General features: G+C 57.4%; 2 protein-coding genes across 12 annotated transcripts; both read right to left on the minus strand.

Annotated features, from left to right (window-relative positions):
* Nucleotides 1-19,564: 19,564 nt before the first annotated feature.
* Nucleotides 19,565-24,174, minus strand: JOSD2 (Josephin domain containing 2). 6 transcript variants are annotated; one of them, XM_008988460.4, is made up of 5 exons: nucleotides 23,857-24,174; nucleotides 23,022-23,181; nucleotides 20,973-21,098; nucleotides 19,946-20,140; nucleotides 19,565-19,834 (listed from the first exon to the last, which is right to left on the minus strand). In XM_008988460.4, the coding sequence occupies exons 2-5, from the start codon at nucleotides 23,165-23,167 to the stop codon at nucleotides 19,735-19,737; spliced, it is 567 nt and encodes a 188-aa protein (XP_008986708.1). In that variant the 5' UTR covers nucleotides 23,168-23,181; nucleotides 23,857-24,174; the 3' UTR covers nucleotides 19,565-19,734. The 6 variants fall into 6 exon arrangements, with proteins under 6 accessions (XP_008986708.1, XP_003735688.1, XP_054106538.1 ...); XM_003735640.5 differs by having other exon boundaries at nucleotides 23,022-23,184; XM_054250563.2 differs by having other exon boundaries at nucleotides 23,744-24,174.
* A 172-nt stretch (nucleotides 24,175-24,346) lies between these two features.
* ASPDH (aspartate dehydrogenase domain containing) lies at nucleotides 24,347-27,696 on the minus strand. Of its 6 annotated transcripts, none has more exons than XM_002762408.7 (7): nucleotides 26,765-26,899; nucleotides 26,034-26,178; nucleotides 25,689-25,773; nucleotides 25,424-25,573; nucleotides 25,122-25,342; nucleotides 24,898-25,052; nucleotides 24,347-24,499 (listed from the first exon to the last, which is right to left on the minus strand). In XM_002762408.7, exons 1-7 carry the CDS (start codon nucleotides 26,814-26,816, stop codon nucleotides 24,456-24,458), a joined length of 852 nt encoding a protein of 283 aa, XP_002762454.4. In that variant the 5' UTR covers nucleotides 26,817-26,899; the 3' UTR covers nucleotides 24,347-24,455. The 6 variants fall into 6 exon arrangements, with proteins under 6 accessions (XP_002762454.4, XP_008986712.3, XP_078215650.1 ...); XM_008988464.5 differs by having other exon boundaries at nucleotides 24,848-25,052; XM_078359524.1 differs by having other exon boundaries at nucleotides 25,122-25,573.
* Between the last annotated feature and the right edge of the window lie 24 nt (nucleotides 27,697-27,720).

The following is a 27,720-nucleotide window of genomic DNA, read 5'->3' on the forward strand; positions in this document are numbered from 1 at the left end:
TCTTTTCTTTTTGAGATGGAGTTTCTCTCGTTACCCAGGCTGGAGTGCAATGGCGTGATCTTGGCTCACCGCAACCTCTGCCTCCTGGGTTCAGGCAATTCTCCTGCCTCAGCCTCCTGAGTAGCTGGGACTACAGGCACATGCCACCATGCCCAGCTAATTTTTTTGTATTTTTAGTAGAGACGGGGTTTCACTATGTTGACCAGGATGGTCTCAATCTCTTGACCTCGTGATCCACCCGCCTCGGCCTCCCAAAGTGCTGGCATTACAGGAGTGAGTCACCGCGCCCGGCGAACAGACACTTTTCAGAAGAAGACATATATGAGGCCAAAAATCATGAAAAAATGCTCATCTTCACTGGTCATTAGAGAAATGCAAATCAAAACCACATTGAGATATCTCACGCCAGTTAGAATGGCATTAAAAAAATCTGGAAACACGGTGGCTCATGCCTGTTATCCCAGCACTCTGGGAGGCTGAGGCGGGTGGATCACGAGGTCAAGAGATCAAGACCATCGTGGTCAACATGGTGAAACCCCGTCTCTACTAAAAATACAAAAAATTAGCTGGGCATGGTGGCGTGTGCCTGTAATCTCAGCTACTCAGGAGGCTGAAGCAGGAGAATTGCCTGAGCCCAGGAGGCAGAGATTGCGATGAGCGGAGATTGTGCCATTGCACTCCAGCCTGGGTAACAAGAGCGAAACTCCGTCTCAAAAAAAAAAAAAAAAAAAATCTGGAAACAGATGCTGGAGAGGATGTGGAGAAATAGGAACACTGTTACACAGTTGGTAGGAGTGAGCGTAAGTTAGTTCAGACATTGTGGAAGACAATGTTTGTCAACAGTGTGGCGACTTCTCAAGGATCTAGAAATAGAAATTCCATTTGACCCAGCAATCCCATTACTGGGTATATACCCCAAAACTATAAATCATTCTATTATAAAGACACATGCACACATATGTTCATTGCAGCCCTGTGTACAATAGCAAAGACCTGGAGCCAACCCAAATGCCCATCAATGATAGACTGGACAAAGAAAATGTGGTACATACACACTACAGAATACTATGCAGCCATAAAAAACGATGAGTTCATGTCCTTTGTAGGGACTTGGATGAATCTGGAAACCATCATTCTCAGCAAACTGACACAAGAACAGAAAGCCAAACACCGAATGTTCTCACTCCTAGTGGGTGTTGAACAATGAGAACACATGGACTCAGGGACAGGAGCATCACACACTGTGGGCAGTTGCAGGGGGCTAGGTGAGACATTGGGAGGTGGGGAAGGAGAGGAGGGATAACATGGGGAGAAATGCCAGGTATAGTATGCACCTAAAGTACAATAAATTTAATAAATTTTTTTAAAAAAATATGGTGACCTCCCAGGAGTAGGGGACCACCAGGTTGCCTAAGGAGGGTGAACCAGCCCAGGTTGGAAACAGAGCAGGTCAAAACTCCCGTGCTGATGAGCAGTGGGATTGAGCCTGTGAATAACCACTGCACTCCAGCCTGGGCAACATAATGAGACCCGTCTCTTTAAAAAGAAAAAAAAAGGAAAGAAGGGACAGCCAGAGGGGGAGAGGAAAGAGGAAGACGGAGAAAGGAGACAAGAGTGGGGGCCAGAAGTGGAAAGAGAAGAAAAGGCAGAAGGGGAAAGAAAGATGGAGTGAAAAAAGGGACAGGAAGGAGACAGGGAGAGGGTAGGAGCCACGGCTGGTGAGCTCTGAGAAGAGGGAGGCAGAGAAATGGGTGAAGGAGGGAGCAGCCCAGGGAGATGGACATGAGGGAGAGGGGCCGACTGCCCAGGGAGAGGGAGGGAGGGAGGGAGGGAGGGAAGAGCGGGAAGCTCCAGCAAGAGGAGAGAAAAAGGAGAGAGCCAGGAACAGGAAGGAAAAGAAAGCTAGGGGACTGTGAGACAGAATAGAAAAGGGCACAGAGAGGAGAGTGGCAGGGAGGAGAGAAAGGATGGAGAGGAGGAGGGAGGAGGACAGAGGGAGAGGAGAAGAAAAGCCAGAGAATGTGCTAGAAGGGGCACAGGAGAGAAGAGAACTGGACAGGGAGAGAAGTGAGAAAGAGGAGGGTGGCAGCAGAGAGGACAGTGAGAAAAAAGAACAGGAAGAGAGGAAACAAACGGGAGAGGCAGAGACAGTGAAGCTGATAGAGGGGGGGTTAGAGACAGTGGAGCTGATGGAGGTGGGGGCAGAGACAGCAGAGCTGATGGAGTGGGGGTTAGAGACAGTGGAGCTGATGGAGCGGGGGCAGAGACAGCGGAGCTGATGGGGGGGTTAGAGATAGTGGAGCTGATGGGGGGGCAGCCAGTGGAGCTATGGAGTGGGGGGCAGAGACAGCGCAGCTGATGGAGGGGCGGGCAGAGACAGCGGAGCTGATGGAAGCAGGGCAGAGACAGCGGAGCTGATGGAGGGAGGCAGAGACAGCGGAGCTGATGGAGGGGCGGGCAGAGACAGCGGAGCTGATGGAAGCAGGGCAGAGACAGCGGAGCTGATGGAGGGAGGCAGAGACAGCGGAGCTGATGGAGGGGCGGGCAGAGACAGCGGAGCTGATGGAAGCAGGGCAGAGACAGCGGAGCTGTTGGAGGGGGGCAGAGACAGCAGAGCTGATGGAGGGGGACAGCGGGGAGAGGGGAGGACAGGAGGGTAGGAGAGGGCTGGAGAGGAGAGAGGGTGAGAGAGACAGACACTGGGAGGGAAGGGAGACTGAAGGGACAAAGGAAAAAATACTAAAAAGGGCAGAGAATAGGTGTGCAGTGGCTCACACCTGTGGTCCCAACACTTGGGAGGCTGAGGTGGGAGGACCACTGGAGCCTGGGACGTTGAGGCTGTACCACTGCACTCCAGCCTGGGTGAGTGAGCAAGAAAGAAACAGAGAGGACAGAAGAGGTGTGTGAGTGTGGGAGAGCAAGAGAGAGAAGGGAGATGGGTGGTTGGAAATGGTTGGGGACAGAGGACAGTGCCCCTCCAGCTGAGGGTGGCACCCCTAGAACAGCGTCAGCCTAGAGACCGGGGCAGGAAGCAGGAACGTGAAGCAGGTGAGGAGGTGGTGCGAGGCAGGGAGAGGGCCAGGCAGCCAGACCCAGCAAGTCCAGGCTGGGAACTGGGCCACGCAGCAGAAATGTCCACCAGCGTCAGAGACACTCCCTGCCTCAATGGGGCGCAGCCACCCCAGGCCGTCTCTGTGACCCAGGGGGAGAGAGGATGGGGAGGGGGAGGAAAGAGCAGCTGTGGAAGGGGCGACAGAGGAGGAAGGGAAGGAGCTGGGGGGAGGGAGAGCAGGAGACAGAACAGGACAGAGGCAGCTGCCCGAGAGGTCAGGAGAACATAAAGAGCGAGGAATTGCTGAGCTCTGACCTGGGGGAAGAGGAGCAGAGAGAAGTGAAGGGGGAGTGGAAGGGAACTGGAGAGAAGTTTGCCCGAGAGGCAGAAGTGTCAGAGTAGGGGTGTGTGTGATGGGGCGGGAGAGCCAATGGCAAGATAAAAGGCGCAAAAAGCAAAGCCACACCCGACTTCTCATCCACTAACACCGAGACAGGTTGTCACTCCTGCCCCAGCCCCATAGCCGAAAACAAGTAGGAACCTGGATAAAATGTTCTTAGCAATCTTCATAGCATCAAACTGCAAACAAGGCCGTAAGGAAGACGTGGGTCAGCGCGCAGGGACGCTGGAGCCCATATTGGTGAAGCGGGAGTTTCATGTCCTTGGTTCCAGGGATCTCTTGGTCTGGGCCATCTGGACTTCTGTGTGGACAGCCTGGGTGACAGAGGGACCCAGGTCCCTCACCTGGGCTACCTGGGGTGGGTGGGATCAGAGAAACATGCCCTCCACCTGGTCCCTTACTTCCTTTTCAGATCCAACACGCAGAGCAGGGCGCAAGCGACCAGGCTAGCAGGGAAGGGAGAGACAGTGAGCAAGAGCCAGCGGGACGGCGGGGCGGACTGCAGAGGCCTCCGCTGCTGGAAAATCAGACGCAGACTATGAGCGCCTGTGCTCACTGTGTTAGTAAAACAAGGCAAAGACCAGACTCATGGAAGCACTGATATTAACAAGAACAGAGTAGACAGAGAGATGAGGAAGGCAGAAGAGGGCAGGCTGGGTTTCCTGCTGTCCACTTTGTGACTCCCGTGTGACGGCATATCCTTCCAAGTCATGGTTAACACCCCGTGGCCCAGACAGTTAGCTGCAGACGGACGGGAATGTGCAGCTGTGGAGACACGCGAGCGGATGGTCCCGGGACCTGGCAGGACGTGAAATGAGTTTCCCAAAGGGTGAAACATTGCAGGACCAATTGTTCTGATGGTCCAAGGCAGGGTAAAAATATCCCAGCAGAGGAGGAGCCCTCCCTGTCCCGCCTCTGCAGCTGCAGCTGTTGGAGTCAATAAGAGGACAGGACGCAGGAGGGGGACAGGGACCGGGACCAGGAGGTGAGGGGACAGCAGGAGTGGTGGGGTGGGGTGGGGTGGGGTGCGGGTAGGGCTGTCAGAACCCAGGAGCTGGTGGGAGCAGAGAGGAGAGAGAAGGGCGACAACAGGCAGAGAAACTGTCTGGAAAGGAGGGAGCAGGCGTGGAGAGGCAGAGCTGGGAAGGACTTGGGGGTCTGGAGGCGATAGGAGAGAGCTTGCGGGGTGATGGAGAGAAGGCCAGGAAGGCCAGTGAAGGTGGGGATGGAAAGGAAACAGGAGAGCCCCACAGAGGCGAGAATAGGAGAAACTGTGTATCAGAGGCAGAGAGGGAGAGAAAAAGCGAGAGAGAGACAGTGACATCGAGAAAGATGGTAAGAGAGACAGCAAGAGAGAGATGAGAGGAAGAGAGAGACAGCGAGAGAGAGATGAGAGGAAGAGAGAGACAGCGAGAGAGAGACGAGAGGAAGACAGAGACAGCGAGAGAGAGATGAGAGGAAGAGAGAGACAGCGAGAGAGAGATGAGAGGAAGAGAGAGACAGCGAGAGAGAGATGAGAGGAAGCGAGAGACAGCGAGAGAGAGATGAGAGGAAGAGAGAGACAGCGAGAGAGAGATGAGAGGAAGAGAGAGACAGCGAGAGAGAGATGAGAGGAAGAGAGAGACAGCGAGAGAGAGATGAGAGGAAGACAGAGACAGCGAGAGAGATGAGAGGAAGACAGAGACAGCGAGAGAGAGATGAGAGGAAGACAGAGACAGCGAGAGAGATGAGAGGAAGAGAGAGACAGCGAGAGAGAGATGAGAGGAAGAGAGAGACAGCGAGAGAGATGAGAGGAAGAGAGAGACAGCGAGAGAGAGATGAGAGGAGGACAGAGACAGCGAGAGAGAGATGAGAGGAGGAGAGAGACAGCGAGAGAGAGATGAGAGGAGGAGAGAGGCAGCGAGAGAGAGATGAGAGGAGGAGAGAGACAGCGAGAGAGAGATGAGAGGAAGACAGAGACAGCGAGAGAGAGATGAGAGGAAGACAGAGACAGCGAGAGAGAGATGAGAGGAAGACAGAGACAGCGAGAGAGAAATGAGAGGAAGAGACAGCGAGAGAGAGATGAGAGGAAGACAGAGACAGTGAGAGAGATGAGAGGAAGAGAGAGACAGCGAGAGAGATGAGAGGAGGACAGAGACAGCGAGAGAGAGATGAGAGGAGGAGAGAGACAGCGAGAGAGAGATGAGAGGAGGAGAGAGACAGCGAGAGAGAGATGAGAGGAAGACAGACAGCGAGAGAGATGAGAGGAGGAGAGAGACAGCGAGAGATGAGAGGAGGAGAGAGACAGCGAGAGAGAGATGAGAGGAGGAGAGAGACAGCGAGAGAGATGAGAGGAGGAGAGAGACAGCGAGAGATGAGAGGAGGAGAGAGACAGCGAGAGATGAGAGGAGGAGAGAGACAGCGAGAGAGAGATGAGAGGAGGAGAGAGACAGCGAGAGAGATGAGAGGAGGAGAGAGACAGCGAGAGAGAGATGAGAGGAAGAGAGAGACAGCGAGAGAGAGATGAGAGGAAGACAGAGACAGCGAGAGAGAGATGAGAGGAAGAGAAAGACAGTGAGAGAGAAAGAGTGAGACAGACACCAAAAGACAGTGAAGGAGAAAGATACAGTGAGAGACAGCCAGAGAGAGAGAGAGAGAGAGAAAAGAGAGAGATGAGGAAATGAGAGACAGCGAGCTGGACTGAGGCACCATACAGAAGCCACGGGTGGGGCTCACTGAAGGTGCCCAGAGGAAGGGGAGGGGGAGGTCGGAGGAAAGGAGAGAGGCAAATCCAAGGGGCAGAAACTGGAAGGAAGCAGAGGGAGGCAGGAAGACCAAGGGCACAGGCCCCACCTGCAGTGCCGCCCCTTGTCCCCGCAGTGCTGCCCTTTGTCCCCACAGTGCCGCCCCTTGTCCCCACAGTGACGCCCCTTGTCCCCGCAGTGCTGCCTCTTGGCCCCGCAGTGCTGCCTCTTGTCCCCGCAGTGCCGCCCCTTGTCCCTGGCCTGCTTGTCCCCTTCTGACACAGTCCAGTGCTGTGGACGGACAGGTGGGCGCAGTCAGACTGGGGCCCCATCAGCTCATCCTCTGGGGGTCAAGTATAGACAATGAGGAAATGAAAGGGTGAAGACGAGGGGGAGGATCCAGCACAGGGAGAGGGGAGAAGGCAGAGGACCCTGGGGGTTGGCAGTCTGGAGGACAAGGGAGAAGATTCCAGAAAGGCTGAGAGTCACAAGTTGGGCAATCAGGAAAAAGTGGGGCTGGGTGGAAGCAGGTAGAGTACTAGAACATCACCCAAGGGAGGAGCAGGAGTGTGTGAGACCTAGAGAGGAGAAAACGCAGAGGGCCCAGTGAAAGAAGGGACAGGGACAGCGTGTGTGTGTGTGTGTGTGTGTGTGTGTGCGTACTATGGAGAGAGGGGAGGAGGAGGAGGAAGGAGGAGGAGGGAAGAGGAGGGAGGGAAGAGGAGGAAGGGGAGGGAAGAAGGGGGAGGAAAAGGAGGAGGAAGGAGGGGAGGCAAGAGGAGGAAGGAGAAGGGAGGAGGAGGGAAGAGGAGGAAGGAGAGAGGAGGAGGAAGGAGGAGGAGTGAAGAGGAGGACAGGAAGGAGGAGGAAAAAGAGGAAGAGGAAAGGAGGAGGAAGAGGAAGGGGAGAGAGAAGGGAGGAGGAGGAAGAGGAAGGAGAAGGAAGGAGGAGGAGGGAGGAGGAAGGAGAAAGGAGGGAGGAGGGAGGAGGAGGGGAGGAGGGAGGAGGAGGAAGGAGGAGAAGGGAGGAGAAGGAAGGAGGAGGGGCAGCTGCATGAAGGTATGTGAAAAGAAAGAAGAGGTGATGAAGAAGGTGGGAGTGAAGGACCCTGCTGGCCTGTAGTGGGAGGGAACTTAGTGTGTGTCAAAGATAAGCTGGGGCTGGGTGCGGTGGCTGATGCCTGTAATCCCGGCATTGGAAGCTGAGGTGGGTGGATCATTTGAGGTCAGGAGTTCAAGACCAGCCTGGCCAACATAACGAGACCCTGTTCCTACTAAAAATACAAAAATTAGCCAGGCATGGTGGCGGGCGCCTGTAATCCCAGCACTTTGGGAGGCCAAGGCAGGAGAATCACTTGCACCTGGGAGGTGGAGGTTGCAATGAGCTGAGATTGCTCCATTGCATTCCAGCCTGGGTGACAGAGTGAGCCCGTCTCAAAAAAAAAAAAAAAAAAAAAGTTGGGGAGTTGGGGGCATGTAGACCGGAACAGAGTGGGGGGTAGCAGTGGGGGGAGACATTCAGAGAATGGGAGAGAGGCGAGGGCAAGAGAGACAGAGGAAGGGGTCACAGAGGAGAGGCAGAAGGAGAGATGGAGGAGGGGCAAATCTTCTTCCCCACCTGGACCTCAGTTTCCTCATCTGCTCCCCCCCCAGGTGGTGAGGAGTCCAGGGACCACCCTCCAAGCACCTGCAAGGCAGGGAGGCTGCGGAGGTGGGGGAGGGAGGCAGCGGAAGGAGGGTCGGGCTTGAATCCAGTGTGGTGACAGGTGTAGCAGAAGCGTCCCCTCCGTGTGTACGGGCCACCTCTCAGGTCAGATTCTAGGGCATTCCTTCCTAGATTCCCTCAAGGCCTCCTTCAGCCTCCCCACCCCGCCCTGTCCTGGGAGGGAGTGGCCATTGTCATCCACCTAGTTTTCCAAGGGAGAAATCAGGCTGTAGCCCAAATCCTCCCTCCCTGTTTCCTATGTGCTGCCGGGCGGTGTAGCCGCCCCTTCTAGGCTGTGGCGGCTGAAACCCCTGGGGAAACCTAAGCCCCTGCCACCTGAACGGTCTGGAGCTTCTACTGCTGAGAAGGAAAAAAAAGAGGGCAGAGGAAAGAAGGGTCTAGAGAGAGTCGCCAGGTACACAGTTGGTGCTCAATTGGTGTCCTTTCCCTTTCCGAGGGGAAGGCACAGAGAGCACGAAGGCAGAGAGAGGAAGGGAAAGGGGGAAGAGAGGGAGAGAAGGGGAGGCTGTGCATATAAAAAGCCTGGCACACAGTCGGTGCTCAATAAATGCACATTCCCTCCAGGACCACATGAAAGAGGAGGAGAAACTCCCGCAGGGGAAAAGCAGGAGGATAGGCAGCCTAAAGAGAGGGGCATGGAGCCAGGCTCGGTGGCTCACGCCTGTAATCCCAGCACTCTGGGAGGCCGAGGCGGGTGAATTACCTGAGGTCAGGAGTTCCAGACCAGCCTGGGTAACACAGTGAAACCCCGTTTCAAAAGTATTACCGGAACATGGTGGTGCACGCCTGTAATCCTAGCTACTTGGGAGGCTGAGGCACCCGTGGTGGCGGGTGCCCATAATCTCCGCTTCAACTTGGGAGGCGGAGGTTGAAGTGAGACGAGATCGTGCCACTGCACTTCAGCCTGGGCAACAGAGCGAGACTCTGACTAAAAAAATAGAGAGAGGGACATGGGTGGAAAGTGTGACGCAGACAGTAGGTGTTTGTGAAGTGTTGTTTCTTTTCCCCAAGAGACAGGAGAAAGTAAAGAAGGAGTGAGGAGAGGAGGAGAAGGGAGAAGAGGGAGAGGAGGAGGAGGGGGAGGAGGGAGAGGAGGAGGGGAGAAGGGGGGAGGGGGGGAAGAAACTCCAGCAGAGAGAACAGAAGAGACTGTCGCGTGGGAAGGAGACAATATACGTAAAGTGATTAATATACAGTAGGTGCCTAATAAATGCCCATTCTCCTTCCTGGCAGTAAACACAGAGCAAGCAGCCAGGAGGAAGGGAGCAAGCAGAGAGAAGGAGAGAAGGGAGAACAGAGCCTGTGAGGCAGGCAGACGGTGTAGATGAAGGGGCAGCATACAGCAGGCACTCAGTCATGCTTATTTCCTCCCCCAGGAAAGAGCTGGCAGGGCAGAGAGGAAGGGAAGATGCTGGAGGAGAGGAGGTAGAGAGAAGAGGAAATGAGAACAAGTGCTCTGGTGAGTGGTGGGCACACAGGAGGCACTCAATAAATGCACATTGTCTTCCCTGAAGGGGCAGGAGAACAAGATGGAAATGAAGGCACAGACAGGAACAAGAGGAAAAGTGTTGGCCCAGGAGGCCTCCATGGGGGTGGAGGGACAGAGGGAGGAGAGGCGGAGGAGAGGATGTGTGAGAAGGAGCGGTGTGGGTGAGCCACAGGGGACACAGGAGGTGCTCAGTCAACACCTGTACTCTTCCCCAGAGAGCAGAGCAAAGGAAGAAGCGAGTAGAGCAAGAGGGGTGGCAAGAAAGAGGCAAGAAGGGATGAAGTGGGATGTTAATTGCCTGGCATACAGCAGGTGACCCATAATTGCTTATTTTCATCCCCGAGAAAGAGTTGATGGAACAGAAAGAAGTTAGGGATAAGGGAAGGAGAAGTGGAAGGGTTAGGGGAGAGTACGAAACGGTCTGGCACACAATAGGTGATCAATAAATGCCCATTTTCTTCCCTGGCAGAGTACAGAAAGCAGCAGAGACTGGGGGAGTCGGTGGAGACTGAAGGGCAAGAGGAGAGTAGAGAAAGGACACAACTGTGTGCATACCAGAAGTGCTCAATGAATGTAGTCCTTGCCCTGGAAGAGGGCAGAGAGCACAGAAACACAAGGAGAGGACAGAAGAGGAACTGGGTAGGAAGAGGGTGAGGAGAGAGGTACGTAAAGTGCCTGGCACACAGGAAGTGCCCACATGTGTCCACCCCTCTGCCAGGAGAGAGCAGAAAGTCAGAAAGGAGAAGAAACCAAGAGGGAAGAAAAGGCCCGGGTGAGGCGGCTCATGACGGTAATCCCAGTGCTTTGAAGGGCAGAGGTGGGAGGATGGCTTGAGCCCAGGAGTTCGAGACCGGCCTGGCCAACATATTTGTCTGTATATAAAATACAAAAATTAGGCCGGGCGCGGTGGCTCACGCCGGTAATCCCAGCAGTTTGGGAGGCTGAGGTGGGTTAATCACCTGAGGTCAGGAGTTCAAGACCAGCCTGACCAACATGGTGAAACCCCATCTCTGTTAAAAATACAAAAAATTAGCCGGGGGTAGTGGCGTGTGCCTGTAGTCCCAGCTACTCAGGAAGCTGAGGCAGGAGAATTACTTGAATCCAGGAGGTGGATGCTGAAGTGAGCTGAGATCGCATCATTGCCCTCCAGCCTGGGTGACAAGAGCAAAACTCCGCCTCAAACAAGAATAATAATAATACAAAAATTAGCCAGACATGGTGGTGCCTGGAGTTCCAGCCACTTGGGAGGCCGGGGTAGAGATCGCTTGAGCGCAGGAGGTTGAGGCTGCAGTGAGCCTTGATTGTGTGACTGCGATCCAGCCTGGGAGACAGAGTGAGACCTTGTCTCAAAAACAAAAAAGAAGAAGAAAAAAAAAGAGAGAGGAAAGAAAGGGGGGGGGTGGGGAGAAAAGGATGTAGGAAGAGAGGAGCCAGTGTTCCTAAACTTCTTGGCACACAGTAGATGCTCAATAGATGCCCGTTGCCTTCCCAGGAGAGACCAAGCAAATCAGAAAGAGAAAGGAACTGGGTGGAAGGGACAGGAAAGCCAGAAGGATGGAAGGTGCAGATGGGTTACGGGAATTGTCTGCCAAGCTTCAGGTGCTTAATAATTGCCCATTTCACAGGAGGAACAAGCAGCAGGTACCCAGGACGGGACAGGGAGGTGGGAGGCGGAAGTGTGAGGAGAGGCAGGGAGGCACTGTGGATGCATACAGCAGGCGCTCCATAAATGCCTGTTCCCTTCCCCAGGCAGAGCAGAGAAAGCAGGCTGGGAGCAGGTGAGGACCCCAGGAAGGGAGGCCAGGGGAGGAAGGGAGTCTGAGGGTGGAGGCTCTGGGCCAGGCCCCCCGGAGGTGCAGCCCACCAACTCGGCATCTGTGGCCGCCCCTCCTCCATGGCCCAGCCCACAGGCCTTCCCAGCTGGCCAGCTCCTCCGGAGCCCTGACAAGGGGCCATTGTCCTGGGCCTGGCACTGCCTGGCCTGGCCTGAAGCGGGAGGGGAGGCTGCCCAGCCCTTGTCCCCTGTGTTTGTGTGTACTGGGGCAAGGGCGCTGCCTGGTCTCTCTTGTCTCTGGGTCTCTGAGTCTCTGTCTCCCTGTCTCTCACGAGCTGTATCTCTGACCTGCCATATCTCCTCTTGGAGCTTACGGCCCCATTTCATCTCTGTCTCGCTCGGTTTCTTGTTCTGTCTCTCTCCGTGCCTGTCTCTGGTTCTCTCTGCATCCATCTCTGTCTCTGGGAGGGAGAAGCCCCCACACCCAGCTCTGGGATTCCCACCCCCTAGACCCAGGATCAGGGCTGGGGGCCGAGCTGAGAGGCAGAGGAGTGAGGAAGGAAAGAAGGAGGCGCAGAAGGGAGAGAGGTGAGGACAGAAACAGCTTTATTCAGCAGGGACCGCAGAGGCCCAGGAGGACTTCATCTGGAGAGCTGGGGAGAGAGGAGGACTCAGAGAGAGACAGGAGAGACAGACAGAGGCAGAGAGAAGTGGGGGAGAGACAGAGGCAGAGAAATAGGGGGAGAGACAGAGACAGAGAAATGGGGGACAGAGGCAGAGAGAAGTGGGGGAGAGACAGAGACAGAAATGGGGGGAGAGGCAGAGACAGAGAAGTGGGGGAGAGGCAGAGACAGAAATGGGGGGAGAGACAGAGACAGAGAAATGGGGGAGACAGGCAGAGAGAAGTGGGGGACAGACAGAAATGGGGGGAGAGGCAGAGACAGAGAAGTGGGGGAGAGGCAGAGACAGAGAAATGGGGGGAGAGACAGAGACAGAAATGGGGGGAGAGGCAGAGACAGAAGTGGGGGAGAGGCAGAGACAGAGAAATGGGGGAGAGACAGAGACAGAAATGGGGGGAGAGACAGAGAGAGAAATGGGGGAGAGACAGAGACAGAGAAATGGGGGGAGAGGCAGAGACAGAGAAATGGGGGGAGAGACAGAGACAGAGAAATGGGGGGAGAGACAGAAATGGGGGGAGAGGCAGAGACAGAGAAATGGGGGGAGAGGCAGAGACAGAAATGGGAGAGGAAGAGACAGAGAAATGGGGGGAGAGGCAGAGACAGAGAAATGGGGGGAGAGGCAGAGACAGAAATGGGGGGAGAGGCAGAGACAGAGAAATGGGGGAGAGACAGAGACAGAGAAATGGGGGAGAGGCAGAGACAGAGAAATGGGGGGAGAGGCAGAGACAGAGAAATGGGGGGAGAGGCACAGACAGAGAAATGGGGGGAGAGACAGAGACAGAGAAATGGGGGAGAGGCAGAGACAGAGAAATGGGGAGAGGCAGAGACAGAGAAATGGGGGAGAGGCAGAGACAGAGAAATGGGGGAGAGGCAGAGACAGAGAAATGGGGGGAGAGACAGAGAAATGGGGGAGAGACAGAGAAGTGGGGTAGAGACAGAGATAGAAGTGGGGGACAGAGACAGAGAGAAGTGGGGGAGAGACAGAGAGAAGTGGGGGAGAGACACAGAGAAGTGGGGGAGAGGTAGAGATAGAAGTGGGGGAGAGACAGAGACAGAGATAGAAGTGGGGGAGAGACAGAGACAGAGAGAAGAGGGGGAGAGACACAGATAGAAGTGGAAGAGAGGCAGAGAGAAGTGGGGGAGAGACACAGAGAGGAGTGGGGGAGAGACAGAGATAGAGAGAAGTGGGGGAGAGACACAGAGAGAAGTGGGGGAGAGACACAGAGAGAAGTGGGGGAGAGGCAGAGACAGAAGTGGGGGAGAGACAGAGAAGTGGGAGAGAGGCAGAGATAGGGAGAAGTGGGGGAGAGGCAGAGATAGAGAGAAGTGGGGGAGAGAGAGAGAAGTGGGGGAGAGACAGATAGAAGTGGGGGAGAGGCAGATATAGAAGTGGGGGAGAGACAGAGACAGAGAGAAGTGGGGGAGAGACAGAGAAGTGGGGGAGAGGTACAGATAGAAGTGGGGGAGAGACAGAAGTGGGGGAGAGACAGAGAAGTGGGGGAGAGACAGAGAGAAGTGGGGGAGAGGTAGAAGTGGGGGAGAGACAGAGAAGTGGGGGAGAGAGAGAGAAGTGGAGGAGAGATAGAGAGAAGTGGGGGAGAGGCAGAGAGAAGTGGGGGAGAGACAGAGGCAGAGAGAAGTGGGGGAGAGACAGAGGCAGAGAGAAGTGGGGGAGAGACAGAGGCAGAGAGAAGTGGGGGAGAGGCAGAGGCAGAGAGAAGTGGGGGAGAGGCAGAGGCAGAGAGAAGTGGGGGAGAGACAGAGGCAGAGAGAAGTGTGGGAGAGGCAGAGACAGAGAGAAGTGGGGGAGAGGCAGAGGCAGAGAGAAGTGGGGGAGAGACAGAGGCAGAGAGAAGTGGGGGAGAGACAGAGGCAGAGAGAAGTGGGGGAGAGACAGAGGCAGAGAGAAGTGGGGGAGAGACAGAGGCAGAGAGAAGTGGGGGAGAGACAGAGGCAGAGAGAAGTGGGGGAAGACAGAGACAGAAATGGGGGAAGACAGACAGAAATGGGAGAGACAGAAAAGTGGGAGACAGACAGAGATAGAGAGAAGTGGGGGAGAGGCAGAGATAGAAGTGGGGGAGAGACACAGATAGAGAGAAGTGGGGGAGAGGCAGAGACAGAGAGAAGTGGGGGAGAGACAGAGGCAGAGAGAAGTGGGGGAGAGACAGGCAGAAAGAAGTGGGGAAAGACAGACAGAAATGGGAGAGAGAAAAGGGAGACAGAGACAGAGAGAAGTGGGGTAGAGACAGAGGCAGAGAGAAGTGGGGGAGAGACAGAGAGAGAAGTGAGGGAGAGGCACAGACAGAGAGAAGTGGGGGAGAGACAGAGATAGAGATAGAGAGAAGACAGAGACACAGTGATACCAAGCCAGGGAAAGACAGAGAGAGATGGGGAGAAAAGGGAGAGTAAGAAAGAGAAAGGGATTGCTGAGGGAGACTGAAAGTTGGCGTAAGGAGACAGAGACACAGAGAAGGGGTGCAAGGAAGAGAGAGATGAGACAGATGAGAGACACGGAGAGATGGAGAAGGTGGAGGAGAGAGATGGAGAGAGCGATAGGGAGAAGGAGAGACAGAGACAGTAAGAGGAAGGGAGTCGAGGAGGAGAGAGGAGAGAGCTGAGGAGAGGGACAGAGGAAAAGGGAGAGAGAGACAGAGAGAAAGGCGGGGAGAGAGAGACAGATAGAGGGGAGACAGAGGGAGACAGAGAGGGAGAAGACGCGCAGAGCCTTGCGGTGGGGAGGTCGAGGAAGGAGCAGCCCCTCTCACCTGGCGTCGGTGGCGGCTGAACCCTGGGCCCGACCATGCTATTTAAGAGGTGCCCTGGGGGTGAGACCGCCCCCCCCCCCCCCCCCCCCCCCCCCGCCCCACCACCACCATATCTGGCCAGACCCAGCTCTGTGAGCTAAATCGGGCAGCAGCTGTCACCACCAGGGGGTGCGGAACAGCTGTCCCCTCCCCCGCACCTGCCCAGCACCTGCCTCATGACCACAGCCCCTCCCTCTCCCCTCCTGCAGCCTGGGGTGGCTGAGAGGCCACTGGCATCTACATGGGGCACACAGACCCCTCAGCTGTGGGATGGGCCTGGCTGGGCACCCTGGGGTCCTCTGAGTCCCGAGGCGCTCCTATGAGAAGAGGGGTCCCAGTGGAGGGGGCATGGGGCTCTGCACTGAGGGGCAGATAGTAAGTGCTTAGTTGGTGTAATGACCTGGTTGTCCTGCCCCCTCTCACCTGCCAGAATGTGGGGGTTAGGGCAGGAGGGAGTGGGAGCAGGAGGAGGTTAGCGGCCCCTCTCCCCCCCCACTCCCCCTCCCTGGGCTCCTCACTCCGGACCTTATTTGGCCATAACCCAGCACGCACCTGGGGGCCACAGCCCTGCTTGCCACTCAGGCCAAGAATAGCAACACTCAGGCCCCTGCCAGGCTGTCTGGGACCTGTGATGGGACAGGCGACAGGCATGGGGTGGCAGGGAGGGGCCAGGGAGAAGGGGAGAGACACAGAGAGATAGTGGGGAGAGACTGTGAGCTGAGGAGAGACTGAGAGAGACCTTGAGAGAGACAGACCGCTAGCCAGATTAATAAAAATGAGAAGGGAGAAGAATCAAACAGATGCAGTAAAAAACGATGAAGGGGACGTCACCACTGACCCCACAGAAACACACACCATCGGGGACGTCACCACTGACCCCACAGAAACACACACCATCAGGGATCACCACTGACCCCACAGAAACACACACCATCAGGGATCACCACCGACCCCACAGAAACACACACCATCGGGGATCACCACCGACCCCACAGAAACACACACCATCGGGGATCACCACCGACCCCACAGAAACACACACCATCGGGGATCACCACCGACCCCACAGAAACACACACCATCGGGGATCACCACCGACCCCACAGAAACACACACCATCGGGGATCACCACCGACCCCACAGAAACACACACCATCGGGGATCACCACCGACCCCACAGAAACACACACCATCGGGGATCACCACCGACCCCACAGAAACACACACACCATCGGGGATCACCACCGACCCCACAGAAACACACACCATCGGGGATCACCACCGACCCCACAGAAACACACACCATCGGGGATCACCACCGACCCCACAGAAACACACACCATCGGGGATCACCACCGACCCCACAGAAACACACACACCATCGGGGATCACCACCGACCCCACAGAAACACACACCATCGGGGATCACCACCGACCCCACAGAAACACACACCATCGGGGATCACCACCGACCCCACAGAAACACACACACCATCGGGGATCACCACCGACCCCACAGAAACACACACACCATCGGGGATCACCACCGACCCCACAGAAACACACACCATCGGGGATCACCACCGACCCCACAGAAACACACACCATCGGGGATCACCACTGACCCCACAGAAACACACACCATCGGGGATCACCACCGACCCCACAGAAACACACACCATCGGGGATCACCACCGACCCCACAGAAACACACACCATCGGGGATCACCACTGACCCCACAGAAACACACACACCATCGGGGATCACCACTGACCCCACAGAAACACACACCATCAGGGATCACCACTGACCCCACAGAAACACACACCATCGGGGATCACCACTGACCCCACAGAAACACACACCATCGGGGATCACCACTGACCCCACAGAAACACACACACCATCGGGGATCACCACTGACCCCACAGAAACACACACCATCAGGGATCACCACTGACCCCACAGAAACACACACCATCGGGGATCACCACTGACCCCACAGAAACACAAACACCATCGGAGACTCCTGGGAACAGCTCTACTCACATAAACCAGTAAACCAGGAAGAAATGGATACATTCCTAGACACCTGTACTCTACCAAGACTAAACCAGGAGGAAGCCGAAACCCTGAATACACCAATAACAAGGGCTGACGTAGAGGCAGCAATCAGTAGCCCACCAACCAAAGAAAGCCCAGGTCAGACGGGTTCACAGCCGAATTGTACCAGACGTACAAAGAGGAGCTGGTTCCATTCCTTCTGAAACTGTATCAAACAATACAAAACGAGGGAATCCTCCCTAAGTCATGAGACCAACGTCATCCTGATACCAAAACCAGGCAGAGACACAACTAACAAAGAAAACTTCAGGCCAATGTCCATGATGAACATCGACGCAGAAATCTTCAATAAAATGCAAACGGATTGCAGCAGCACATCAAGAAGCGTATTCATCACGACCAAACAGGCTTCATCCCGGGGATGCAAGGCTGGTTCAGCAGACGCAAATCCATAAACGTAACCCGTCACGTAAACGAACCAAAGACAAAAAGCACCATTATCTCAAGAGAGGCAGAGAAGGCCTTCGATAAAATTCAACAGCGCTTCATGCTAAAAACTCTCAATCAACTAGGTATTGACAGAACGTGTCATAAAATGATAAAAGCTGTATATGACAAACCTACAGCCACCCTGGAGTTGGGGTGTCCACAACCCCCGGCAGCCTCCCCTCCACTGCAGGCTTTTCACCTTATGGCCTGCCCTCTGACCTTGGGAGAACTTGCAGACCAGTGTGCCACACCCTGCTCCCTGCGTGGCCAGGGCTTTTGTGAGTGCGTCCTACGGGCTGTCAGCTCCACCTTGCTGGGGTGTCGCAGGCAGTCTGAACTGCCCGCCGGGGCACACGGGCTTGCTCCTAGAGGGGAGACACCCCAAGTGGGGGAACCCCTGCCTCCCTGCACCTGAGTCCCCCACTTCTGCGGGTGCCTAGTGGGTGTCACCGGGTTTAGCCAGGCCCCTGGCCACCTTCCACTCACTCCTGCCTCCTCACCTCCCAGGGCCCCCCAGGCTCAGACCCTCCTCTCCATCGCCCTCAGGGGCTTGGCTCCAGCCCTACCTCACCATTTAGACCCCTCCTAGCCTCCCTGTGGGCCTCCTGGCCTCTAGTCCCCCCTCCATTCTGTCCCTGCAGCCCCAGAGGGGTCTCTGCATCCAGAGCTGCCCTGCCCCTCCCTACTCGCAGCTCCAGCCTGCCCTCAGAGGTCTTGCCTGGTTGGATTCCCGGCCAGGACCCACCCTCCTCCTTTGTCACCTCCCCAAATAACTCCCGGTGATAAACAGCCACAGCATTCCAGGTCTCACAGGGTGACTTCCCATTCTGGAGCGCCCTCCCCTGCGCTGCCAGCCTCTGCAAAGCCCTCTGCAGTCTTCCATGGCTGGTCTTGTCTCTCGCCCATTTTATGCAACCTGCTTGTCCCGGAGTTCCTTCTCTGTCCTCTGGTCCCTGGAGTGCCCCGTGGGGACCCCGTACAAGCCCCACAGCTGGGATAGGAATGCTTGGTGTCCTCTTGGGTCTTCCCACTGGGTGGAAGCTGGGATGGTGGACGGACTCTGCCCGTCTGCACAGGTGTCCCTCCTCTGCTGTGGGGACCCTTGTGATGACACGGGGCCCACGGGGGATCCAGGACACTCTCCCGGTCTCAAAGTCAGCTGGCTGGCAGCCTCAATCCCACCTGCACCCTCACTTCCCCTTGACTGTGTAACACAGCATGTTCACAGGCTCTGGGGACTAGGACAGGGCATTCAAAAATTATATTTATTATTATTATTTGGAGACAGAATCTCGCTGTCACCCAGGCTGGAGTGCAGTGGCTTGATCTTGGCTCACTGCAGCCTCCGCTTCCTGGGTTCTAGTGATTCTCCTGCCTCAGCCTCCCAAGTAGGTGGGATTACAGATGCTCACCACCACACCGGGCTAATTTTTGTATTTTTAGTAGAGATGGAGTTTTACCATGTTGGCCAGGCTGGTCTTGAACTCTTGACCTCAGGTGATCCACCTGCCTTAGCCTCCCAGAGTGCTGGGGTTACAGATGTAAGCCACCGGCCTCACATCCCACTTATTTTTAATTTTTTTGTAGAGACAGGGTCTTGCTGTGTTGCCCAGGCTGGTCTCATACTTATGGGCCTCAGCCTCCCAAAGCACTTCACTTACAGGCACAGCCACCACATCTGGCCAGGGTGTGCACAGCTTTGGGGCCACTGTTCTCCCATCTACCAATCAGTGGAATAGAATCGAGAGTCCAGAAGTCAACTTGGGCATGGTGGCTCACACCTATAATCCCAGCACTTTGGGAAGGTGAGACAGGCGGACTGTTTGAGGTTAGGAGTTCAAGACCAGCCTGGACAACAGAGTGAGATCCCATATCTACAAAAAAACGTGAAGAAAGCAGCCAGGTGTGGTGGTCCCAACTACTTTGGAGGTTGAGGGGAGAGGATCACTTGAGCCCAGGAGTTCAAGGCTGCAGTGAGCTGTAACTGACCCACTGCACTCCAGCCTGGGTGACAGAGTGAGACCCTGCCTCAATCAATCCATCCATCCATCAAATAAAGAAGTAAGCCCTTTCTCCTTAGCAGTCACCCCTGTGGAACCAGGAGATGGAACTCATCTGTTTGCTGCTGGCCTCTCTCCCAAAGGGGAGGGGTGTCAGCCCCAGGGGGCACGGACTTGTGTTGTTTTCTGCTGTGTCCCTGATAAGGAAACTGAGGCCCAGTAGTGAGAAACTGGCATGAGGTGGCAGAGAACCAGGAGGAGTCCTGGGCTCTCACCCCACCCACCAGGGTGGCCTCTCAGATAAGTGGGAGTCACTGAGTGGAAGGGCTCCAGAAGGGCAGGGCAGTCAGACATAGGCCAGGCCAGCGGCAAATCAGCAGATTTATTGAGGCAGCAGTGGCAGTGGGGAGCAGGGATGTGGGAGGGTATGGGCCTACCCCGGGTCCATGGATGCAGGCCTTTCCCAGGCACGCAGTGTACACAGGAGGAAGAAGCGCAGGAACCGTGCCAATGGGCACGACGGTCAGCTGTGGTCAGTCTGTCCGCAGCCAGCAGCCCTTCTCCTCCACCTCCTTGGTCACCACCAGCAGCACCTCACACAGGCCCTGGGCCAGCGCAGCCGCCAGGAAGGCCCTGGGTGGGAGAAATGGGGAGACTGAGGCTTGGCCAGCCACAGCATTCCCTCCAGGGAGTGGGGTTTCGGGATGGAGCCCATGGTCTTGGAATCGCCTGTGAGGGGCTCACCTGACTCCATCCTCGTCCCCTAGGGCCTCGGGCGCCCGAAGCTTGGAGTCCAGGTTGTAGTAGACGCCGTCCACCTGGCGCAGGGCCACCCAGTGCCGCCGCCGCAGTGGCAGCGACAGCAGCCCCAGTGACACGGGCGAGGGCAGGTTCAGGATCAGCCCCAGCACCTGGGGCAGGGCCAGCTGGGACAGGGGCCTGTGTGGGCAGGGGGGGACACCGCCATCAGGGCCTGCTCTGCCCACCTGCTGGTGAAATGTTGGGGAGCATGTGGGGCCCAGGCTGGTGGCGGTGGGGGGGCCTCCTGAGCCCAGCCAGGGGTGTTCCTTAATCAGTCACCCTGATTCCTGACACTCATCTGTTCACCGCCCACTCAAACAAACCTCCCACCCATGCAGACTCCCAACCAGACCTCCCATCCACCCACCGCCCACCCAACTCACATCTTCCCTTCACCAACCACCATCACCCCATCTGTCCAGCCACCCACCCACCAACTTCACTCCTCACACAGCCACCCAGGATCCACCCACGATCCGCCCACTCCACCGATCCCAGCCACCAGCCAACTTCCCAACGACAATTCACACACTCACCCCCATCTATGCATCCACTTTCCATCCCTCACACACACCCACCCCACCTCCCCGCCAGCCACCCACCATCATCACCATCCAGCTAGCCATCTACTGCTCCCCACCCATGTAGCCAGCCACCTCCCAACAGAAGCCCACCATGGCCCCTACTCCTCACCCTCTGCCATCGGTCTACCCCGATCCACCAGCCACTGGCCACGAACACCCATCCCTTCATACCCCCTCATCCAACACATCCAACCACCCACACAGCATTCACCCAGCATCTCAGCCCATTGACCACCTGATCTCCCCCACCAACCAGCCAGCACCAGTCTTCCCACATCCATGCCCCCTCCCCCAGCCGCATTTCCCTCCTTGCCTCTCCACCCGACAGGCTTACACTACAGGGCACCCTTGGTGCCCGGCACGTGGTGTGCTGCTCTGGGGCCTACCTCCGCCTGTCCCACCACACGGCAGCCAGGCCCAGCCCCTGCAGAGCAGCCATGATCACGTTGACGTCATAGTTGCCAGTGCCCAGGAGGCTGCGATGAGGGTTCAGTCGGGAGTCTGGGGCCAACCTGGTAGTGGGGGTGTCCAGAGCTGAGTTGGGGAACCCCTGGAAAGGCCACCCCACAAAATGCCTCAAGCTGCCTCAGTCTTTGACTCTCCCCGCTTCAGACCCCACAACTCATCCACCCTCAAGTCCTGTGTCTCCAGCCCTGACTCTGCCCTGTCCACAAGGCCCCAGAAAGTCTTTGTCCCCCAGTCTCTCACTCTAGTCCATTTCCCTGAGGCCCTGAGCCTCCCCTGCTCACAGGCCTCCCATGGCTCCCCAGCGCCCCTGGACAAAGTCCCCATCCCTTGGCCAGTCCCTTCCTCTGTCTGTCAAGACCCACCTCAGATGTCACATCCTCTGAGAGGAGCCTCCTGACCTCCAGGCTGAGTCAAGGCCCTCTCTGGGCTGCCCCAGTGAACTGAGCACCTCAATGATGACAGCTGCCCGGATCACCCTGACTGAACACTGCCTGCTCCTCCCACGGGGCAGCCCTGCCCTTCCCCTGGTCACAGCCCACTCTGCTGCCTCACTTCCCCCAGGACAGACTCCCACGAGGTCCTGCGTGGTCTGGACCTGGTGGCCTTACCTCAGAGCCTTAGCCCCCTTCTTCCTGGCCCTGTCCCCACCCACATCCCCTGTAGGGCACGCCCCGCCCAAGAAGGCTCTTCTGCCAGCCAACACTTGCATCTTTGGGCCCTGCCTCTGAACCGCTGCACATCTGTTCCCTATCTGGGCCCTGGGAGAGCAGGGCACGGGACGAAAAAGCTCCTGTGTGTGTGTTTCCCTCGCCTCCCTCAGGCCAGCACTCGTGTATCAGTCATCTCAGGGTCTCCAGCATGGCTTTGGCATGAAAGAGCTGATGGGTCCTTGTTCTGAATGACAGAGATGAATATACCCCATAATAATCAGTCTGAGACTCAGGCTATCCGGGAGCCGAAGGAGGCTTCGAGCAAGGCGCAGAGGAGGCAGGGCTATCTCTGGGTGTAGAAAGACCCTCTAGTGTCATGTGGGGACTGAGGGAGGGGACAGACTGGCGGTCACAGGCAGGCTGGGCAGGAGAGGGTCAGGCCTGAGCTAGGGCCAAGGACATGGGGACAGAGAGGAGGGAGTGAGATGATAAAGGCATATGTTTGTTTGAGACAGGGTCTTGCTCTGTTGCCTGGCTCACTGAAACCTCTGTCTCCCAGGTTCAAGCAATTCTCCAGAGTAGCTGGGACTACAGGTGTGTACCACCATGCCCAGCTAATGTTTTTTAAATTTTTTTAGTAGAGATAGGGTTTCACCCTGTTGGCCAGGGCGGTCTCAAACTCCTGACCTTAAGTGATCCACCCACCTTGGCCTCCCAAAGTGCTGGGATTCCAGGAGTGAGCCACCATGCCTGGCTAAGGAGTGATGTTTGACATGGTGAATAGTGAAGAGGAACATTCCAGGCTGGCAGGGAAGGCAGCCACGCCAGGCAGAAAGAAGTACTTGGAGGCCCAGAGGCCACACAGTGGGGCCTCCAGGGGAGTGGAGTGAAGTCTGGTTTGAGGGGGTCTGATGGCTGAAGCTGCAGAGGCAGGCTCAGCCTCTGCTACGAGGAGGGCCCTGAGCAGGGCGGGGCATGTTTAGGATGGACTGGAGAGCTGTGACAGGGCCCAGATAAGAGACCCTGAAGCTGGGTGAGCCTGTAATCACAGCTCCTGGGGAGGCTGAGGTGGGAGGATCACTTAAGCTTGGGAGCTCGAGGCCAGCCGAGCAGCACAGCAAGACTGTCTCTAAAAAAACGAAAGAACCACCGGATTGAGGCCTGGCTGGGGCTGAAGCCACAGGGACAGACAGGCACAGGAGGCAACATCTCCCCAGTGTCTAGCTTAGGCAAGTGAGCAGGGTGGGGGCAGAAGAAAGGCCCCCAGGCTCAGCGCGCCTGCCTGCTGCTCCAGGGGCTGGGGTGGGTGACGGTCACCTCTTGCAGATCTCATCGGCAGCCTCCTGGCTAAAGAGCTGCTGCTGCAGAACGTTGTTGAGGGCGTGGACGGCACACAGCTCCAGGCGCTGCCGTTCGTGGTACACAGAGGGCGGACTCGGCTGTGCTCCCGGGGCCTGGGACATGCCGTCCTTGGCTCCTGCTGGGGGTTGGGAGGGGGAGAAGGTCCTCAGGGGCCTGGTATCTAGAGGTTCAACCTCCCAGCAGGCCTTTGGGGCATCGCCATTGATTGAGCTGGGGCTCGGGACAGTCCGGGAGGACCCCGGGCCCCTGATCCTGCTCCCTGGCAGTCTCCTGGCAGTACACGTTCCTCCATCCCCTATTCCTATTCCTACGAAAAAGGCTGTCTCTTCAGCTCCCTTAGCAACAGAGAACCACCCCCACCACGTCTCTAAGTAACAGGGTCCCTAACATGCTCACCTAGCAACAGAGGAACCCTCCTCCCCTGTCCCTAGGTAACCGGGGCGCTCTGTGGTTACCTAGCAACACAGCCCCCGTCCCACCGCACTAGGTAACAGTCTGTCCTCCGAGCACCTAGCAATAGAGGGTCCTCCTCCTCTGTCTCTAGGTGATAGGGTCCCCTCTGGTCTCCTAGCAACAGAAGACTCCCTTCCCTGGTCAGGAAGCAGCCAGGCTCTCTGCTCTTGTCACTTGGCAACGGGGGGGGGGCCCTCTCCCCAGTCACTAAGCAACAGGAGTACCTCTTCCCATCTCCCGGCAACCAGGCCCCGTCCCCGGACACCAAGGAATGGAGCCCTTCACCGACCCGCAGCCCAACCACGGCGCTCGCCCTTTGCCTGGCAACGCCCCTCACCCCGCCAGCCTCTCCACTCCACCGAGCCAGGGGCTTCCGCATCCCCCTCCTGGGCGGCGGATCTGGGCTCCCAGTGCGGGGCGGGCAGCGCTGCGCTGACTGGGCAGGAGGGACGGACTACAGCTCCCGGCGGTCCCCGCACGCCGGACTGCTACTCCCGTGGGTCCCCGCGGGACGCTTGCTCCACAAGGAACGCCCAGGGCGCGTAGCCCTGAGGTCCGCTGTCGGGCCCAGAAAACGCCGCACTACAACTTTGGTCGGGCCCCGCGGCAAGTCCCGGAAGTGCGCCTCAGAGGCCATTCCCTCGCGTACGGCCGCGCCCACTGCCGCGCAGAGATTCTGGGAAATATAGTGGGTAGGCTCTCGCGATAGCTTCCTGGCTCCGCGCTGTCGCGGGTGCTCGCCCCTTGTGATGGCGTCCTGCGCGGTGCGTAGACGCAGCGTGACGTCACACAAGGGAAACAGGACCAGAGACGCCAGGCGGCGGAGCTGCGGGCATCTGTGATCTTTACTGAGTTAGAAGGGAGATCCTGGGGAAGTGGAGCAGGGCAGGAGAGGGAGGCCAGTCAGATGATCTCGTCTCGGGAGGGAGAGGCTTCTCAGCAGAGATGGATCCCCGGCCTGGAGGGGAGCTGGCAGCAGGCTGCGGGGAGAGAGGGGAATGAGCTACTGAGAGAGGAGAGATGAGAGGCAGTGGTGAGAGAAAGGGACAGGCCAGGGCGGCGGTGGAGGAAGACCCCCAAGAAAGCAAGACAGAGCCCTGGGGGTGGACAGAGACACACACACACACACACACACACATACACACACACAGTACCAGACAGAGGCGGGCACAGAGACTCAAGAGAGGAGACACGGACAGAGATGGAGACATCTACAGTGCCAGGATTCAAAGTCGTGGAGAGAGAGGGTTAAGGAAATAAAGGTCGGAAGTAAAGGTCAACAAGGACAGAACCAGAACTGCAGAACTAGCCAGGGCCTGGGACCCCACCCTCTGCAGACACAGGAGCCCAGGGCTGGGGGAGCGGAGCCTGGCCGCACCCAGGAGGCTCCACCAGAAGGCCGTGACGGTGGCAGAGCCGGTGACCGCGCCTCGCTCTGCAGGGTTCTCTCTGCGGGTGTGCACAGCAAAGCTTCGGCCCGTGGGGCCCGGGGGTCCGCTCAGCTCCACGTCCACCACGTGCATGTCCGTGAGGCTGGGGCAAGCAGGGCGGTCAGTCTGGTTACCCTGGACTTGGCCCAACCCCCTGCTCAGCTCTGCTCACCTGAGATCAGCCACAAGCACCCCAATCACCCCATCGAAGCCCAGGCTGGGGGCAGCCAGGGCAGCGGCCGCCATGGTGTTGGAGTTTCGGGGGGCAAAGGGGCAGAGCCCACGGACAGGGCCTTCATAGAGCACAGTGCGATGCCCGGTGCTGTGGGCTGCAGCCAGGGGTCCCTCCAGCCGGAAGCCATCGGGGTGTGTGGCCATGGTGACACGCAGGCTCTGGAAGCAAGAGCCCGGGTCAGGGGGTGTAGGGTCTTGGCAGGCCCCCTCCGGTTCCTCGGGAGCCCAGCAGACCCGAACCTGGAGGCCCCCAGCTGCATCCAATCTCCTGATGTCCTCAGTGCCCCACAGAGCCCCTCGGGCCACAAACACGGCATGGTTCCAGTGGTTCGAGGCCTCCAAGAGCTGCCGCTCTGTGGTCTGGTCACCTAGGGCTGAGGGGGACCCCACCTGGGGTGCACGAAGGAGGGAGGGTTGAGGTCAGAGAAGGATCTCTACTTTAGGGTAGGGTAAGACTAAGACACAAGGGGAAGGGCTCTGCGTGAATGGTTGGGGCGGGGCTTACCAGGAGATTGGCATGGCGCAGGATTTGTGCCCCAGATTCATGGATTATTTTGGGATGGGCCACTTCCACAACCAGATCAGGGTGCCTGAGAGAGGGGAAAGAGGGCAGAGGGTCTTGGAGAGGTATTAGGCCTCTTCTCCCCAAGATTCTCTCTTAGTCTACTGAGGGTTGCCCTCTTCTCCCTGGCCTGGGAGGCAAAATGCGATGAATGGGCTCATCCGTTTCACATTTGCATGGACCAAGGTCCAGAGGTTCAGGGAGTCCCTGAGATCAATCACACAGCGGCTGAGGGGGACTGGACAGGAGCTTCAGGGAGCTCCACTCTCCCATGGCAAGGTCACTGACCTTTCCCCAAGGGCAGCAAGGTTCTGGAGCTGCAGGGAAGGGGGCACACTCCCTGCCATTTGTCCTGGGTCACGATTCCAGACGAAAACAAGTTCTAAGCCAAGTTCTGGTCCCTGAGCCAACAGTTGGGAGACGAGGGACTGTCCTGGGGAGAGGGAAAGGAGAGGACTAGAGACTCAGAGAGAAGGGGACAGAGCCCCAGAGAGAGGGTCACAGAGGCCCAGAGAGAAAGGAGGCGGGGACAGAGACTCAAAGAGAAGGGGACAGAGACCCGGCAGCGGGGGGGTAACAGAGACTCAGAGAGAGGGGGACAGAGACCCAGAGAGGAGGGGACAGAGACCTAGAGAGAGAGAGGGAGACAGACCCAATGAGAAGTGGACAGAGACCCAGAGGGAGAGGAAGGGAGGAAAGAGACCCAGAGAGAGAGAGAGAGGCGGGGGGGTGGGGAGGGGAAGTGGGGACCAGATACCTGGAGAGAGAGAGTAGGTGGGGACAGAGACCCAGAGATCGGGGAGATAGAGACAGAGGCAGGGGCAGAGACCCAGTGGGGTAGACAGAGGGCCAGAGAGAAGGGGACAGATGGAGAAAAAGACAGAGACCCAAGGTGGGGTGTGGTGGATAGACCCAGAGACACAGCCAGGGGCAGACAGAGACATAGAGAAGTTGTGTTTATGGAGGGCAGAGAGCCTTGGGAGCTTTAGGAAGGAGGCCCAAGATGGTCAGGGACTCACCGAGGCGGCCGTAGCCCACCACGCCCACCCTCCATGGGCCCCTGTCGGCCATGGCCCTGAGTGTGGTGGTCTGTGGCCTGAGCTCCCTGGACTGCTCACCGCCCCCCGCACGAGGCTGGGCTCCCTGGACTGCTCACCGCCCCCGCACGAGGCTGGGCAGCTGCTGCTCTTTGGACATCTGACCCTTGAGCCTCTGGGCTCAGCCCTCTCCCTTCCCTGCAGACCCAGGGTGGGGGTGTGGGTCTGCTGGAGTGGAGGCAGGAATCCTTCTCTGCGCTCTGACCACTTTCCCGGGCCTGGCGCGGTGAGCATGGTGACTAGGGGTTCTGGGAGTCCTGCGTGCCCCTTCTCCGAAGCACACCCTCCTTGCTCTCTGCTGATGTGGAAAATTTCCTCTGCAGTCCCCTGCCCCCATCTCTGGCTGGCCAGGTTGTCATGGAAACTGCATCTTGCTTTGGGTGGGGAGAAGAGATGGTGACAGGGATCTGGGCTCTGTCTGTCCCCTTGTGCTCAGCTCCCCTTTTTGTCCTCAAGTGGCCAAGGTCTGAGGGAAGCTTCAGCCTTGCCGCACCCCCAGCCCTCTCGCAGGCAGCGGAAGCCCCGGTTGCGGCTTCTCCTCGAGGTGCCCTTGCCTCAGCAGGCCCAGCCTCCTTAGCCCTGCAGCACGGGTCCCCTTCCCAAAGCCTCCACCCCCGTCCGCAGCCTCCCTCGGTTCTGATCACCCTTCAGTTCACCTTGACTTGCCACCTTTCACTCTGTCCCCCATCGTGCCACCAGCTGCCTTCCATGTGACATTCTCACTCCCACGTCCATCCCTCTCTCTCCCCAGCTCCCATCAGCCCAGGAGAAGCCTGTGAGGCCTGGAGAAGCCAAGCGCCCCCACCGTGAGCCCCTGCCACTGTGCCTCGAGGGTGCCTGGCATCGGAAATGGCGCAGGCTGCGGCAGTGCAGGCTCC

Source organism: Callithrix jacchus, chromosome 22, assembly GCF_049354715.1.
Source record: "Callithrix jacchus isolate 240 chromosome 22, calJac240_pri, whole genome shotgun sequence".
Taxonomy (NCBI): domain Eukaryota; kingdom Metazoa; phylum Chordata; class Mammalia; order Primates; family Cebidae; genus Callithrix; species Callithrix jacchus.

Coding starts and splice junctions, on each gene's coding strand:
- JOSD2 (XM_008988459.5), bottom strand. Junction 20,141..20,972: donor GTGTGGTGGGACAGGCGGAG/GTAGGCCCCAGA, acceptor CTGCCCACACAG/GCCCCTGTCCCAGCTGGCCC. Junction 19,835..19,945: donor GGGGACGAGGATGGAGTCAG/GTGAGCCCCTCA, acceptor TCTCCCACCCAG/GGCCTTCCTGGCGGCTGCGC.
- ASPDH (XM_078359522.1), bottom strand. CDS start 26,816: ATGGCCGACAGGGGCCCATGGAGGGTGGGCGTGGTGGGCTACGGCCGC. Junction 25,774..26,033: donor CTTGCTGCCCTTGGGGAAAG/GTCAGTGACCTT, acceptor CCCCTCTCTCAG/GCACCCTGATCTGGTTGTGG. Junction 25,053..25,121: donor GTGCTTGTGGCTGATCTCAG/GTGAGCAGAGCT, acceptor TGCTTGCCCCAG/CCTCACGGACATGCACGTGG.